Below are 17,031 nucleotides of genomic sequence, written 5' to 3' on the forward strand. Positions count from 1 at the left end.
GATTCTTGATAAATCTCTAATTATTTAACTATAAGATTGTTATTTCCCCTGATTTTCGTAAAAACACATGTTAAATATGCAGATATTTTCCTAAATGTCAAAATACACTTTTGGAGAGTGATCTATCGATTTTAGATTTACTTGTATTTTAAAATCAATAAATATTTATTATTTTATCATTATAACCAGCAATGGAAGATTTTAACTTTAAACAAAATCAAATAAAAAAGGACAATTAAAAGAATCGTTTTGTCATCGGAAAATAAGCATTAATTTTTCTATACCGATTCCGATACCCCCAAATCTTCCGAGTTTTTGGATTCCTGATTCCGATTAATCGGCTCAACACTCTAGTATTTACATAATTTGTTGTGACGGGCAGTGTAAAGGTCATCTTCCAATAAGAATGGGCATGCAGACATTAGGCAGCTTGGGGTCTCAATTAAATGTGTGTGTGTTAGTGTGTTCTAGAAAAAATACATGTCCTAGGACAGGTAAAATTAATTCCCTTGACAGAACAGTTTTGCACTACTTTTCTACCTCCTTACTAAGATTAAAATAAAGATATAATGCAAATAACCTTTGTCTAGAATCCTTATTCCAATTTTGATAAAAATCATTGCCTATTTTGATTCCAAAAAATATCTAATATTTAAAGAGCCTTAAAAAGAAAGTGAACTTCTGTGAATTTTGCTCAGTTAGTTTGTCTAATGGTTATAGATAAAATTCAATGCAAAACTGAAATATTTAGGAATTAATTGATGTTTAATATGCATTGTTAAAATTTTACAAAAATCGAAGGTATCTGAAATTCACAAAAGATTTTCAGACCCCTTTTAATCCCCTCCCTCCCGAATAAAACTAAAATAAACTAAATATAAACCACATTATGATCACTTACGCCTAGCAGCTGTGTTCCAAAATTTGTTATGTTTAGGAGCACATAGAAATATATATAAACACATAACGCTATACAAATAGAGATCGATAAGGAATCAGAAAAGCGAAAGTTATGGTTTCAAAATACAATATTTATTTATTTGAAAAGAAATACACAAATTAAAAACAAAGAACAATAAATCTTAACCAAAACGTAATTGAAACAATATAAAATAAATACATATACATGAAAACAAGATAAAAAAAAAAACTAAAATAAAAAACGTATTTATGATAAGAATTGGATTGTGAAAACAAAAGGTACTTACCGACTTGCAGCTGGAAAAGAGGATTGGAATCCAAATTTCTCATCCATAAATGTTCAGATGAAAGATTGTTTGTATGAGAGATCTTGGGTTGTTATTCCGGGTTTTTGTTAAAGGTGGTAATGTTTGCTTGAACTAGATTTAGAAACACTGGTTCTTTCACTGTTGTTAGCAATATTAGTCTTCTTGTACCGTTGTGGCCTCAATTGCAAAGGAGACCAAGACAAAAAATAGGAAATAACTCCAACTCGCCTTTTGGTTCTGTATGAGGATGTTTATTTTCTCGTTGTTACAGCCATGACGACATCCATGTGATCTAGAACGTTCTCCACGTGTCTTACGAAATATTGAACATTATCTCATCTCTCCCGAGATCTTTATCTTTCTCTTTTTTTATAGACCCCCCCCCCACCGGTAATATATGACACAATCACGTTGAAATACCAGATCTCACCAGATCACCAAAGTTAAGTAACGTTGAGCCTGGTCTGTATCAGATGAGTGACCACTTGGGAAAGCAAGGCGTTGTATGTACCGTGAGGTAAAATACCAGGTTGAGAAACTAACATGGTCTATCCTTCTCTCGAGGGTAGATGGGACTCTCTTAAGCTGTGGTAGGCACCCCATCTAGTGATGACGTAACGATAAAAAATACCCATAGCCCTGGCGAAGCATCAAGTATTCAGCTACCGACAAGATTTGAATTACACTACAAACTTGTGTAGTAAGTTCAATCTCGGCTGCGGCCACACTGGATGGGATGAGCGAGGTCACTTATCTTGCATTTACGTACACGCATCTGCACTGTTATATTTTCAACAATCATAATAGGCACACAGTTGTCACAAATATTTGGAGAATTTTTGTCCATTTAAAACGGGGGAAAAAAGTTATAATCTGGTGACCTAGAATGAGTGCTTTATGCGAAATTGATGGTATTTGAATATGGTTACATTTGTGCTCTTTTTTAAATTAAATACTAATCTCTAAATGTTTAACTGCATCGAACGGGTACCATATACTTATTTTGCTGTACCTTGAAGATAGCCATACAAAATTCCAGACAGATTCATCCAGTAGTTTCCAAGAAAAAGTGGAATAGATAAACAAACAATGGCTGACTGGGATAGCTTCCGTACATACATATCTGATTTACCTCTGCACTCCATGTTTAAAAAGGAAGTGTCCTCTATAGTATCAGATCTGACCGAATGGTTAATTGTAGGCATAGACCAATTCATACCATCTAAAAAATTCCAACAAAAACCTAACAGCCAGCCATGGTTCTCCCCAGAATGTGTTGCTGCTGCTATCGCGCACAGAAATCACTTTTTCCATAGCTACTAACATAATAGATGCACTGAGACTAAAGCTGCTTTCAGGACTGCCAGCAACCACTGTAAAAGAGTAATAAAAAATGCAAGAGAGCTATATGCCCAGTCTGTTAAATCCAAGGTAGCTGATCAGCGGCTTGGTTTTCACCAGTTTTGGCAAATAACAAATAGGATCCTGAACAGAAGTGTGCGTTCTATCCCAACCATTATCAATGGACCAGAGGTCATCTCGTCAGCGTCAGACAAGGCCAAACTATTTGCAAAGAACTTTGCAGCTAATTCTACCCTATGCGACGAAGGCCATCAACTCCCCATATTTCCTCCTATAACACAGAACAAGCTAGGTAACATACAAATATCCGTGCATGAGGTCGCCAAGCTAATCAAGAACCTAGATTCCAGTAAAGCAACTGGCCCTGATGGCATCCCAATTATAGTGTTAAAAAAGCTTCAACCAGAACTTGCTCCCATACTTACGAAACTATTTAAGCGCTGCCTTAAGGAGAAGTGCTTTCCTACTCCCTGGAAGACCTCATCAGTTTTCCCTGTATTTAAGAATTCAGGTGATAAGTCATCTCCCTCTCAGTACAGACCAATAAGTCTCCTGTGTGTTATGAGTAAGTTGCTGGAATCCATATTAAATAGAGAAATAGCCAACCACCTCAGCAGGAATAACCTCCTTAGTGACACACAATATGGTTTCCGCTCTGCAAGATCTACAGCAGATGTGCTGACGGTTATATCCCACAGGATTAGTGAATCTCTTGACAAAGGCTTCCTTTCTAGAGCAATTGCTCTTGACATATCAAAGGCCTTCGACAAGGTATGGCATAAGGGTCTACTTCACAAGATTTCCAGCTACGGTATAACTGGAAATGTTTTCTCAATCATTAAATCATTTCTCTCCGATAGGCTCATAAGAGTAATGGTAGATGGACAAAAATCAGAGGCCTGCAATATAAATGCTGGAGTCCCTCAGGGGTCAATCCTGGGCCCAACTCTCTTCCTGATTTACATCAATGACCTCCCTAAACACATACTTAAATCATTTGTTGACATCTATGCTGATGACACGACCATCTACGGCAACACATCAAAGGCTGTAAATGACAAAGTTCTCTCTGATTCTCTCTTCTCTGATCTCGAGCGCGTGGTTCATTGGGGGAAGATGTGGCTGGTTACCTTTAATGCATCCAAAACTAAACTCCTATCCTTACATCATCAACGCTCTGATCCCCATCTGGCATCAATTGTGATGGATGGCTCTCGTCTGGGTGAGGCCCCGTGTTTTGACAAGCTTCTGGGTTTGACCTCTACTCCTGATCTGAAATGGAACACGTACATCAAGTCTGTTGCCAAAGTTGCTGGAAAGATGGTGGGATCCTTCTATCACTTCAGAAGATATCTCACTACTGATGCAATTCTCTATCTATATAAAAACCAAGTACGTCCAAGGATGGAATACTGTTGCCATATCTGGGCAGGAGCTGCTAAAAACAGCCTATCCTGCCTTGACAGAGTACAAAATAGACTTTGTGGCTTAGTGGGGGATGCCCTTTTCTCTACTCTGCAACCTCTCTCCCACAGAAGAGACGTTGCGAGCCTATCCTTGTTTTATCGTTATTTCCATGGTAGGTGCTCGTCTGAACTCCAATCTCTGGTCCCCCCTCGCCAATCTTTCACGAAAAACACCCGTCTAGCTGAATCCACTGTGAAAAATTTCCCCCACTCTATATCTGTGCCTAAATCAAAATGCGGATTCCATGAACAAAGCTTCTTTCTTAGAACTGCATGCATGTGGAACTCTGTTCCGTCTGCCTGCTTCCCACCTGACTACAACTTGGATGTCTTCAAGTCCAACGTTAACAAATTCCTAATGAACCGCCCCCTTAAGTAAACACTTCATCAAATCTCCACACTAACGTAATGTACTTGCAATAACCCTTATCCCTGAGTGGCTTCCGGGCCTTGATAAGTGGTGATCACTGTGTAAAAAAAAACAACAAAAAAAACATGTGATATAGACGCTGTATCTATTGTTAATTTCACTTAGTGTTAATGAACTTTAGTCTGCAGAACAACGTTTATGGATGGATGTTGCTATGAAATGCTAGAAGTATTGCATAACAATTAAAAGTTATGTGACACTTAACTATTATAGGTGACCCCAGATGGAAGGTGAAAAATCACCTGATTTCTGGGTTAAGGTTTTCGATATCTTGGCTGGTGAGATTTCAAACAGAAAAGATGTGCATAAAGTGCTGTATCCAATGGGAGATGAGTGTGTACAATTAAAGAATGTGAAGTGAAACAAATTACTGTTCTATGTCTTTTCTCGCTTACAATTATAAACCTTTTCAACCACTGGCTGCCATGGCTGATAGCACCCTATCTATGAATCCACCATTGAAACTCCTCATCTTAACATTCACAGGTAACACGAATTGGAACAAATACATAAATATTGTCAAATCTGCTGCAAAGAAGATGGATTTCCTTTACCAGGCTAGAAAACTTCTCACACTTGCCAATATCCAATATATCTCTAAAGCCACCATTTGGCGATGCGGGAATTATTGTTACCACATTTAATCTGGTACACTGATCACTACTCTCTCCTTCTTAAACAGGGTTCAAAAAGAGATTTTAACTTAGTAGGTCCCACACTGTCTACCAAACTTCAACCCCTGTCACATCACTAGTGTTGCATCCCTGTTTTTGTTTTACAAGTACTTCAATGGAATGTGCTTCAATGAACTTGTTGCACTTGTTCCTCTTCAAGATAAATACCTGTGATCAATCCAAATGTCAGCAAAATTCCACCCCTTCGCCGTAGAGGTTTACAGATACTGGAAAGCTTTCTACTTCTTTTCTTTAATTGCTTGCCTTTTGACATTTCCTCCCTGGAAATGTCTTTGCAACTATCAAATCCTTTTTCTCTTATCGATTTATAAAAGTAGTTGTTGATGGACAGAAGTCTAAATTATATAGAATGAATGCTAGCATGCTTCAAAGGTTTGACAAACGGGCTTGGCCCAATATTCTGATATTATTTGTTGACATCCATGCAAATTCTACCATTGTCTATGGCAGCACTTAGAAGAGAATTGATGATCAAAACCTTGTTGGTGATTCTCTCTTTTTGTTCATCTGGTGCATGAGATACAATAATAAAAAAAGTAGCTTGTTACTTTTAACATCTGAAACCAAGATTCTCTCCTTTCACCATCAGTGCTCGGATCCGTTTTTTTCTTAAGTTGAAATGAATGGCTTTTTCCTTGAAGAAACTTCTTGCTTTAATAGGCTTCTAGGACCAACTTTCTCTCCAAACCAGAAATAGAAGTCTTACACCAAGTGTTGCTTAATAAAATTGCTGTATAAATAGTTGGGTCATTCTATCATTCCAGAAAATACTTAACTCCTGACGCAATCCGCTAACTATATAATGGTTAGAAACATTCGAAGATGGAGAACTGTTGCCACAGATAAACATGTACTACTCAGAGCACTCTTGCTTTGACAGTGTACAGTTAAAATTGCAATAATATTTGAGAAGTGGAAGTTTTGAATTATTTAATTACTTTTCTCAAATGATGGTTGATTTTAGAAAAAAAAAATTGCTGCATCATATGACAACCATGAGGACGTGTCTTTCCGGAATTGATCTCCCCTAATTACCATTTATTGACTTTTAACATTTCAAACGATAATTTAGACTGACAAACTGAAAAACTGAAAAACATCCGAAACCGGAAGTATTGATTAATATGAACTGTAGAAATTCCACAATTAATTATAGAAAATAAGTTTTATCTTCATAAGTAATGATTCATCAAAAGCATGTATTGGTTTAAAGTTCCCGAAATTCATCCTCGAATTGTACACATGAACACGTAGCGCAACGGATAAAATTGTTAAGTTATAATCAATTCCAAGTGACAATCTTTTAGAGGTCAAAGGCTTAATCCAGTAGTAATAATTTAAAAAGCAGTTTTTAAGAATTTTACCCTGTCATAGCTGCTGGAATGATAACGATTTAATCTTGTGGATTAAATTATGGGTTCAGTTTGAAATTCTGTATAGAGTCCAGAGTTTGACAAGACATACCTGAAGAAGGCCAGAAGCTAAATCAGGCGAAATGTTGTAAGAATTATATCCAAGATGAGAAAAGTAGTTAGAATAATCTCACCATTCCAAAAAAAAAAAATATATATTGCAAATAATATTTAATCAGTAAATAATAGAACAAAACTTTCCAGACACACAAATATCCGATATTATCTCCGACCCCCATTGTCTCTCTCCTCCTCCCCCATTTTCTCTCTCCTTCTCCTTCTTTCTCTTACTGTCAACCTATATGATTCTTTCTCTTTCTCAACGGATATAACACGCTCTTTCTCACCGTTTGTCATGTACCAACATGTAAGAATCACTCGTTTTCCTTCTCCATTTCTTACAACAGTTCTCCTTTTAGTCGCTCTGTCTGTATGTCTGCTGTAAACTTTGTCTTGACACTGCTGTTGCCATAGCAACTAACTAAAATATAGCATATGGACATACGGATGCGCATATTTTTCGTTCAGAAACGTTTCTACTATTTTGATTTTGAATTACGTCGGAGGATTAAGAAGTTAATCCTTTTTCATATTAAAATAATTTTCTTTGTTCTTCTTTCTTTGATTTTGGTCCCGGATCAAATTGACAACAGTTTGAAACTCATGCTTTCATATCTGACATGATGGATTATTATAATCAATTTTGATCACTTTTCTATTTTGAGCTGATATTTTTGTCTCTCTTTCTGTTATTATTACATCTGATCCAGACTGATTGTCTATGACAGAAAATAATAATATTTAGCAGAAGTGTGGATCATCTTTTCTCAAAACCCAAAACCACTCGAGGATAAGGGTTAGTGAGATGAAATGATTGTCAGTTGAGAGATTGATACCTCGTATCTGGTTAACCATTCACCCTAATTGGAATAAGCCAGCTTCTTCCAAAGAAAGGAAGTTTCTAGGGAATAATGAATTCACAAATGGTCTCCAATCTCATATCCCAGTTGAGGGAGATGACGACATTAGTTTTTTTTTTTTTTTTTTTTTTTTTTTGCAGGTGTGTGTGATCACCCTCTTGCATACAGTATCTGGTATTCCCAAATGGTCGCCTATCTGGTACTGATCAGGATCAACATTGCTTAACTTTGTGATTTAATGATGTGTCGACATGATTATACACTGTACTATCAGAGCATTAAGAATGGTTGATGAAATAGATCCAATTCAAATACTCAACAAAAGAATGTTATTGTGTTTCTGAATTTTTTTTTTAGATTAGGATTAGTTATTCATATTATTTGAATTCTTTGGATTATTGTTCTCATTTTGAGTGTCATTTTCACAATGTTTCGGTCGATGTAACCTCTAACCTTCTTCAGGTGTATTTTGTTGAACTTGGGAAGGTTTCTGTTGAACTCGAGAATTTGGATGGAATTTCGAACAGAACCCTTTATTTACTTCACAGGGTAGCATGCTCTTATTCCGTCAGTCAGACTGGATAGAGCTCTTAAGTAATTTGCAATTTTCGATCACTTACACTGAGAATTGAACTTTCAACCTTTAAGAGAATATCATTTTTACAATTGTGGCAGAGTAGTTAGAGTACTTGGAAAAATCAATTGTAAAAGTTTTTGCCGTGGTGACAACTTGACCAGATGCACGGAACTTTCTCAACAACCTTGGTCTATTAATTACATGCTACACCCAAGATCATTGTGAATTGACTTGGCTCTAACAGCGCCTCTCTATCGCCATTATGCTCTCAGCCTACCAAACTAGCTGAACAGATGTTCTGAATACAGGATTTTAAAATTTAATGGTTGAAATTGATTTTCATAAACTTTTAAATTTATATCTAATCTCATCAAATGTTGAATTATATATTTGTTGAATAAATTTGAACTATTATATAGTTTCCGAAAGCTTGAACCTTGAACAAGAGTTATCTCACAGTGGGACTATCAATTACCATTTATTGTGTTCTTGTGCATGCTGTGTGAAAATTTTGTTCATGAATTGATACTCTATTTCAGAATTTTGTGATGAGGATTGATAATGCAGTTCTGGATTTTTTTTAGATGAGGGCTGATTGTTTGTATAACTTGTCTTGATTGGACTATTGTTCTCATCTTGATTGTTATGTGTGCAACGTTTCCGTCAATGTAGCCTCCGACCTTCGTTAGGCACAGGCATATTGGAAAAGAAAGGAGAAAAGATTCTTTTCCAAGATGGCTGACGAATGTCAGAGACTACACTGACCAAAACATTGAACAAATAACACTCAAGATGAGAACAATAGTTTGATCAATACAAGTAATACAAGGATTGATAATTTAGATTATTCAGACTACTGTTCTCATTTTGGTTATTTCCATAACATTCAGATAATGTAACCCCCCAACCTTCTTCAGCTGCATCTAATCTCACTTTTGAACTGAACCGTTTGTTTAATCCACGGTGGCAAATTGTTCTCGTTTTGTTAGCCTTGGCAGAGTAGAAATCTTAATATATTTTTAAAAATATTTTTATTCTTAATATTGAGGATTGAAACTTGAACCTTCAGAAGACTGTAATTTAGAACTGATTATTATTCTGCATTTTCCCAATTGCACTACAAATCCATGTGAAAAATTCTAACATGGAGTTTTGGGAACCTTAAATCTATTCTTCTTTTAGATATGCAGTCTTACGACTTGTTTGTATATACTATGCAGAATACATCTAAAAAATAAAAGTTGGCAGTTACATCGGCTGAAACGTTGTCAACGCTGTGAAAATAATATCCAAGATGAGAATATTAGTCTTAATAATCAAAATAATTCAAAGTAATGCAGACGTTCATTAACTGAGGTCTGACTGTACTTGTATTTTCCACAATCCCCCCAAAAATGGTAAAATATCCAAAAATGTCCGAAAAAAAATGTTAAAACGGAATACGGTTATTTTCTGCTGCATCGCAATATGTCTGCCATAAGCAAAGCATGTTCTGCTCCATTTCTTTATTGTCTGCATTTCTTTAACTTTGCCCTCTTAACTAGCCTATTCATATAGATTCACTTTGTGATGAATATGGTGGGAGGAGGCCACTGGATAAATGAACACACACACACACACACACATACATACATATATATATATGTATGTATGTATGTATGTATATATGTATGTATGTATGTATGTATGTATGTGTTTCATATTGGCTGATTTAAACTGAGAAACGTTTGTAAAACAAGCACTGTTTATTCTTGGTTGTAAAGAAAAAAAAAACAAGAACATCTTTCTTTTCAATTGTTTTATTCTTAACAGACCGTTCTTTTGTTTCTCTTCTATTGTCAGCATCTTCCAGCAAAGAAGAGAATGAGGAGTGCTATTCAGACGTGTGTATTGGTAGTGTGTATTACAACTTTGGCTACAGCTACGTTATCCCAGAGTGATAAGAAGAAAAAGAAACCGAAAGACACCCGGGTAAGTAAAATACCCCATTTTCTTGTTTACCATCTTTTTTTTTTTTTTTCGGGATTCTGTTGTTGAGAATAAGGCATTATGAAAGGAAAGAATGACAATTTTTATCCATGCCAAATAATTATTTATCCATAATAACACATCACACACACACATACACACGCACACACACACACATGTTTGTTAGGCTGAGAGCAGCTTCAAAACATTTCCACAGATAGTGGTGATGAAAAGGGGCTCGTGTAGCCAAGTTTATTCATGATGGTTTCTAGTGAAGTGCATCATTAATAGATCTATCACCCTACTCATCTCCACAGTATTTTTTATTTCAATTTTTCTTACTTAGTGAGATCATCACTTATCAAGGCCCAGAGGTCACTCAAGGATAAGGGTTATATGTTAGCTTGATGGTGGAACAAGATCAGACACATTGGAACTTTGGCAGGGCTAGATAATCTAAATGGATGACTCAATAGGAATTTATTCACATTAGACTTGAAGACGACCGTGTTATAGTCAACCAGCAAGCAGACAAATGGTATTGAGTTCCACAGAAGGAACACAAATCTGTTTGTGGTTTCCTACTGCATGACCAAGGTTTGTTACTGATTCTGTTACTAATAAGGGTGCAAAAGTGTTGACACAAGTCGCATCCCATGTAAGTGACTTGCCATTTGTAAAGAGATATATAGATACATATCTTGATTGATATATAGATATATATCAATCAAATATAAAGTGTTTGTAGAATTCATATGCCCGGAGATTTCAAATAAAATTTTGGTGAAAGAAAGGTTGTTTTTTTGTTGTTAGGACAAATTGTGTAAAACTGTTCATTTCGGCTGTTGCCTTGTGCATTTTATGTGTTGTAAATGGGTTAGGCATTTAAATTTGTGTCTGTGCATGTGAATTAGTGTGCCTGTTTTGCTAGTGAGAGAGTATGTGTGAATAATCGCTTCCCCAATGCTATGTTTCTTCTCCTTCATATTCCTTTCTGGATTTGGGCATGTCCTTATTGTGTCTCACATTGATGATTGCTGAGAGTGCGAACACTAGTTTACAAGTATAAAAATATAAAACAAGAGAAAACAAAAACTCCAACAAATTCTCTAGATAAAAGTTGCACCTGGATGCGTGTGATACAATTGCAGAAACGACCTTTTAAATGTTAACATCCACATCTTAGTTGTCTGTTGAGGCCATTACTATTGGTAGATAAAACTCTCCTGATCTGCATTGAGCTGCAAACCGTTAACTGAAAACTGTTGCCTAAATTTATTCACGTATAAAATAAGAAATGCTAAAAGTCATGTCTTTGTCTCAGAGTGACCGATAAGTGGAAATGACTCAACCTTTTGGCCATTCTTTAATGATCTACTCCTAACATTTTCTGGTCCTGAATATGACCTTAAACTATATCCGATGGTGAGGCCCCAGCTTGCGGGCTCTGGGGAGTGTGGAGCCACCGTTTAATTGCCATAGCTCCCAGGTCCACTCTGACCCGGAGTGGTTGTACCTGTTAGGGTCCCAACTATAGGTTAAATAGAAACTGACTTGCAAAAAACAAATATATTCTATTAAAAAATTTTTTTTATTCAAAATCACCGGATTCGGCATTAAATAACCTGAAAAGAGTTGATATGCCGTAAAACAAAAACAACCAACCAACCAACCATTTTCGACCACCTTTGTGTGCCTTGGTGTATCACTTCCCCTATTGTCCTTGGTCAATGGCTTTTTATTTTACTCCTAACATGTTTTTCCTCTTTTTTTATGAATCACTTAACACTTCTGTAATATCAAATATATCCAAATTTATATATGCATTCGATGAATGACACGTGTGTGTGTTCACTTTTCTGCATATATAAAAGCTTGTAAATGTCTCATCGTGTGCATGCTAGTGGTGAGAGCTTTTGGCCCCTAAGAGGTTAGGGAAGATTATGTTGTGTGTATGTGCGTTGTTTCTAGAAGAAAATAGAAAGGAGGGGAAGAAAGCTCTGTTTTGGGGTTTTTATAGTATGTACAATATTTTGGGACTGAAGATTTCTTGCACTATAATTGCTTGAAAGAAACTTCTGATATTTTGTCTAATCAAGAGTTGATATGTGAAAACAACATTCACTGCTACTGCTTGGAAGACTGTTAATGCTATATAGTGTCTATAATTGTAAACATGCACTGGACTGCATGTGTGGGTAGTGCATATGAATGGCAGATGTTGCAGGTGATAGATGTTTGGCCAAAAGAAAGGGGGGGAGGGCACAGAGAATTGAAAATATCCCTTACAGGCATCTGACCACACAAGAGTTGTTTGTATCTCATTAAATAAGGAATTATGCTAAGATTTGAGAAAAGTAATGTTCAAGATTATCTGTAAATAAGCCTCTTTGAATCTTCTGGGTGATCGAATGGTGACCACTGACAAAGGCTAAAATCTATTCAGTTATGAAAAGATTCTGGGAAATTGGAGGATTGTTGGATATTAGCAGGCAGCCCCCAAAAAAAACCATCCGATGGGTTGCACACACGCAAATCGATTTAAATGTGAAGAATTCAAGACTTTCCATGATTGTCTAATGGAATGCATAATTTGACCCAGAAATATTTGAGAGAATATCGGTCAAAAGTTGAAACAATAGACAAAGGAAATATTAAACATTTCAATAGAAAAAGAATGTTTTTATAAATAAATATCTCACATAAAAAAAGTCAGAGAGAGAGAGAGGCTGTGGCATGCGTCCCCATTTCTTCACCTTCCGACATTTGACAACCACGCACCCCCGACGCCTTTCAGAAATGTCAAAACACAGAATAATAATTTATCACCAAAGAGCTGATTTGTCCGTGTGAAATAAATAGAATACATTTTGTAGATCAACTGTGTTGTGATTTTAATTTCACTGTCAGTGTGTATATATTTTGTGCCAGCAACATGGACTGAACAAACCCATTTTGAATACCCGGCCACAGTGATTAGATAACAAGATGAAGCAGTCAGAGCTGGCGCTCCAGAACTGAGGCAATAAATTGGGGTAAGGCATTTGACGAGGCTATTGGTTTTTCTTAGAGCTGGTGGGGCAGTTGAACCGGTGTGCCTCTCTGGGCAAGTTGTGTCCATGAGGCACTTAGCTAAAGGATTGTGTTGACAGGACTATTCTGGCTTGTTCAGGCTAAAGTCTCACTTTGTAAGTTTGCCGTAAAACGAGTTCTATTCTAATGTTACATTTTCATCAATAGGTAATCAATAAAATGTTTTTTATACAAACTTTTTCATGTGGTTTTCGCGTTTAATTCATGCGATCTTTTTCTACTTCTTTTTTTTTTTAATTTTTTAACAGTCAGCAACAAACTTAAATGTCTGTTATAGATTTAAAATGAGAAAAACCTTTTTTTTTCTTCTCTTCCTGTCACTACTGACTTTGCTGTTTCTCTTTGTCACCGTTTTTCACTCCTTCTTCTTATAAGTGGTTGTCAGTTGGCTTACCTGTTTAACTTAGACAAATAAAACTTTTCATGCATGGAAGACACAAAGGAGGCATTTGCAGAGTTTTCTTCAAGGTATTATTATTGGAGAGAATGTACTTAGGAGAGAGAGAGAGAGAGAGAGAGAGAAAATGTTATCTTTTAGTTATTTACTTCTTAAACCTGACTTCCTAACATAAAAAATTAGTGAGACAGACGGACAGGCAGACATGCACAAATTGGAATTGTCTTCAAATAGAAGGACTACAATTTTGAATCTTAAAAATCAGTTGGAACTTGTATCTTTTGATTCCACTCCTACAAATGACTGAATAGAAATTGAGAGTTCATATCTTTCCCAGTGGTATTATTGCTTTAGTATAGTTTTTTTTGATATAGTATGTATATACGGATGTCTTCAATAAGTTTCCAGAATTATTTTGTACAGCCATTTAAAAATTGAAAGTTCAGTATGTTATTGCTATACATCTTACGAGACGACTGACCAATTTTTATGATTTCAGGTTCGAACAAACAGCAACAGCATGAATTGGAATATGCCCTACTAAAGCTCGATTGTCACAACTGGTGAATTTCAAAAATGCAATCTGGATGTGAGGAAACTTTAGAAGAACAATATGCAATAAAATTCTGTTTTAAACTTGGAAAAAATTCCATAGAAACATATGGAATACTTCAGAGTGCTTTTGAGCCATCTTGCATGAATCCAGTACCAGTTTTTGAGTGGCATAAGAGATTTAAGGAAGGCAGAGAGTCTGTAAGGGATGAGTAGAGGTGTTGGAGAAGTAAGGAAGTCAGGAAATCAGAGTTGATAGACCAAATAAAGAATTTCATAGATAAAGACCATTGTGTGTCTACAGAGACAATAAGTGCACAGCTTGATGTCAGTGTGGGAACTGTCACATAATTATTCATGAAGAACTGAAGATGCAGAAGATTTGTGCGAATGCACCAGTCCACAACTCCATCCTTTTCATGCACTATTTGACCAAGACGGACATCAAGACAGTTCCTCACCCTTCCTATAGTCCAGACCTTGCTCTTGGTGACTTTTGGTTATTCCTTAAGCTCAAGGAAAATCTTAGAGGTTGCAGTTATGAGACAATTGAGGAGATAAGAGATTATGATAAGGGTCACACAAAAGGACTTCCATAGGACCTTCCAGAAGTTGTTGGGATGGTACCACAAGTGCATTACAGCCAGAAGAGATTACTTTGAAGGGGACTAGTTTCATGTGTGTGCTATCAATAAAAATGCACATAAAAGAAAAGTCTGGAAACTTATTTAAGGCACCTCATAAAATTCCCGAATATAACTATATAAATAAGTAGAGAATACCATTTTCTTATCAGAACAGTCACATGTTAGATATAGTTTTCGCTATCCAATTCTCTTTTGAAGATATGTGAAATCTTGTAATCATTATTTTATGGGCATCTTTTTTTTTTTAATTGAGGAAAGATATTCTTCTTTTGCATTTAGACATGAAAGTGGATTTTTTTTTTTTTTTTTTAAGACCAGTAAGCTTCCATTTTTCAATTGCTCTCGCCCCCTCCCTAATTTCCCCTTATTTTCTGCATGTTCTTGTAGATTAGATATATTTGATGAAAGGAGATGAAGGCCGATGATATTGATTCGTGCAAGTGGTGAACATTTAATATGAGCGCGCCGAATATCAAACAGAAAATCCCTTTTAGCTCTGAATTCGAAATAATCCATCTGCCAGACAACTTATATGCAGCTGGTTCATTCAATTTCTGAGAAAACTTGGTGACAACCGCTAACAAATTAATCTTATTAATCTCTAACTAGCAAAACAACCTGGTGTTGCACGGATGCCAAATCTATAGAATTAGATCTAGTCGAATTCTTATGACCTTGTCTGTTTGTTGGAAGGATTGAAGTTAATTTAAGCGAACAACAATAGCTTTAAAAAAGGAAATTACCCCCCCCACTTTCTTCCAAGAATTTTCTGAGATATTTTGTATTATTATTTTTCCCCAGTTATAAAAAAAAATTAGCAATGTGACACAAGGACTACGCTTTTGAATTGTACAAGTTGGAGTTGGACCTTATACTTTCTGATTCCATCATTATGCATCAATAGCTGAAGGGAAATAGAGTTCATACGTTTTCCAATCGTATCAATACTTAACTAATAGTTTTTTTTATATAGTATGTATATAAAGATCTTCAAATATTACTATCATCATTATCACGTTGATTTCGAATGTATATATACGGCACAATCATGTTGGCACACCGGTTTTCACCAGATCACTGAAGTTAAGCAACGATGAGCCTGGTCAGTATCGGATGGACGACCATTTGCAAAGGCTAGGTGTTGTGTACTGCACGGAGTCATAGAAATTTCCAGGTTGGTATCTGGGGGTGTGTTTAACTTACTTGGGGAGATGCACCCCTGAATCAAGACAGAAAGCAATGGGGAACTACCGTTTTTACTTGTCTTCCTCAAACTATCATGGCTCTACAATTTGGAAAGCTGTTGTTGCCGATGATGTTAAAACAGCAGGGCCGCTGATGATGATGACTTATATAAAGATCTTCACATATTACTATCATCATTTTCCTCTTTTAACCGCACTTGAGATGATGGAGTTCACACAATCACGACAGACATCCCAGTCCTGAATGACTGCTTCCAGGTCCTGCCTCTCAACATTGGCATGCTTTGCAATATCTGGGTATGTGAGCATTTTACTTTTGGAGTGGATAGTAAGGTTCTACAGGAGTAGGGAAGTTAGAACTTTATTTACTGCTCTAAAATAATGTGCCCAAATAAAATATGTATCCAGTGCGCTTGAAAGCCAAATCACAACGCAATATTAAGAAAATAAACAAATATTTTACTTGCTTGAAATTTATAATTTATATGTTTCAGAGTCAATCTCCATCTTCAGTGTGTTATTTTCTTTTTTTTCTTCTTCTTTTTTGCCATGTTGTAAAGTTTGAAGAAAGAAAAGTCTGTTTGTAAAACGTCGTGTGTTGTCTCTCAGCGATTGTATTTTGAAATGTTGGAACGTGACGTTAGCTACGCAAGATTAATGTCAAGGATGTTAGTTCCATTATAGGAGATATTAACGGCAAGATTAACATCAAGAGTGTGATTGCGTCGTGATTTGGCTTTCAAGCGCACTTGATGCATATTTTATTTTATTCAAATTAAATCAACGTTTCTATAATGGAACTCATGCCCTTGACGTTAATCTCGCGTAGCTAACGTCACGTTCCGACATTTCAAAATACAAACGCTGAGAGACAATGCGCGGCTCTTTACAAACAGACTTTTCTTTCTCCAACTTTACAACATAGTAAAAAAGAATAAGAAAAGAAAACAAGAAAGAAACCAACATACTGAGGATGGAGTTTGACTCTGAAATATATAAATTATAAATTTTAAGCAAGTAAAATATCTGTTTATTTTCTTAATATTGCGTTGTGATTTGGCTTTCAAGCGCACTTGAT

General features: G+C 36.0%; 1 protein-coding gene across 2 annotated transcripts in view; it reads left to right on the forward strand.

Moving 5' to 3' along the window:
- LOC145295965 (chitinase domain-containing protein 1-like) overlaps positions 1-17,031 on the forward strand; it is a 156,149-nt gene that overhangs the window by 34,387 nt on the left and 104,731 nt on the right. For both annotated transcript variants that reach the window (XM_080141878.1, XM_080141879.1), the window contains one exon: positions 9,934-10,062. In XM_080141878.1, coding sequence (XP_079998004.1) covers positions 9,934-10,062 — 129 coding nt within the window. Of the gene's footprint in view, positions 1-9,933; positions 10,063-17,031 lie in introns of those variants that run through there.

The sequence above is a fragment of the Euprymna scolopes genome, chromosome 16 (genome assembly GCF_053919585.1).
Source record: "Euprymna scolopes isolate OS-2025 chromosome 16, ASM5391958v1, whole genome shotgun sequence".
Classification (NCBI taxonomy): Eukaryota; Metazoa; Mollusca; class Cephalopoda; order Sepiida; family Sepiolidae; genus Euprymna; species Euprymna scolopes.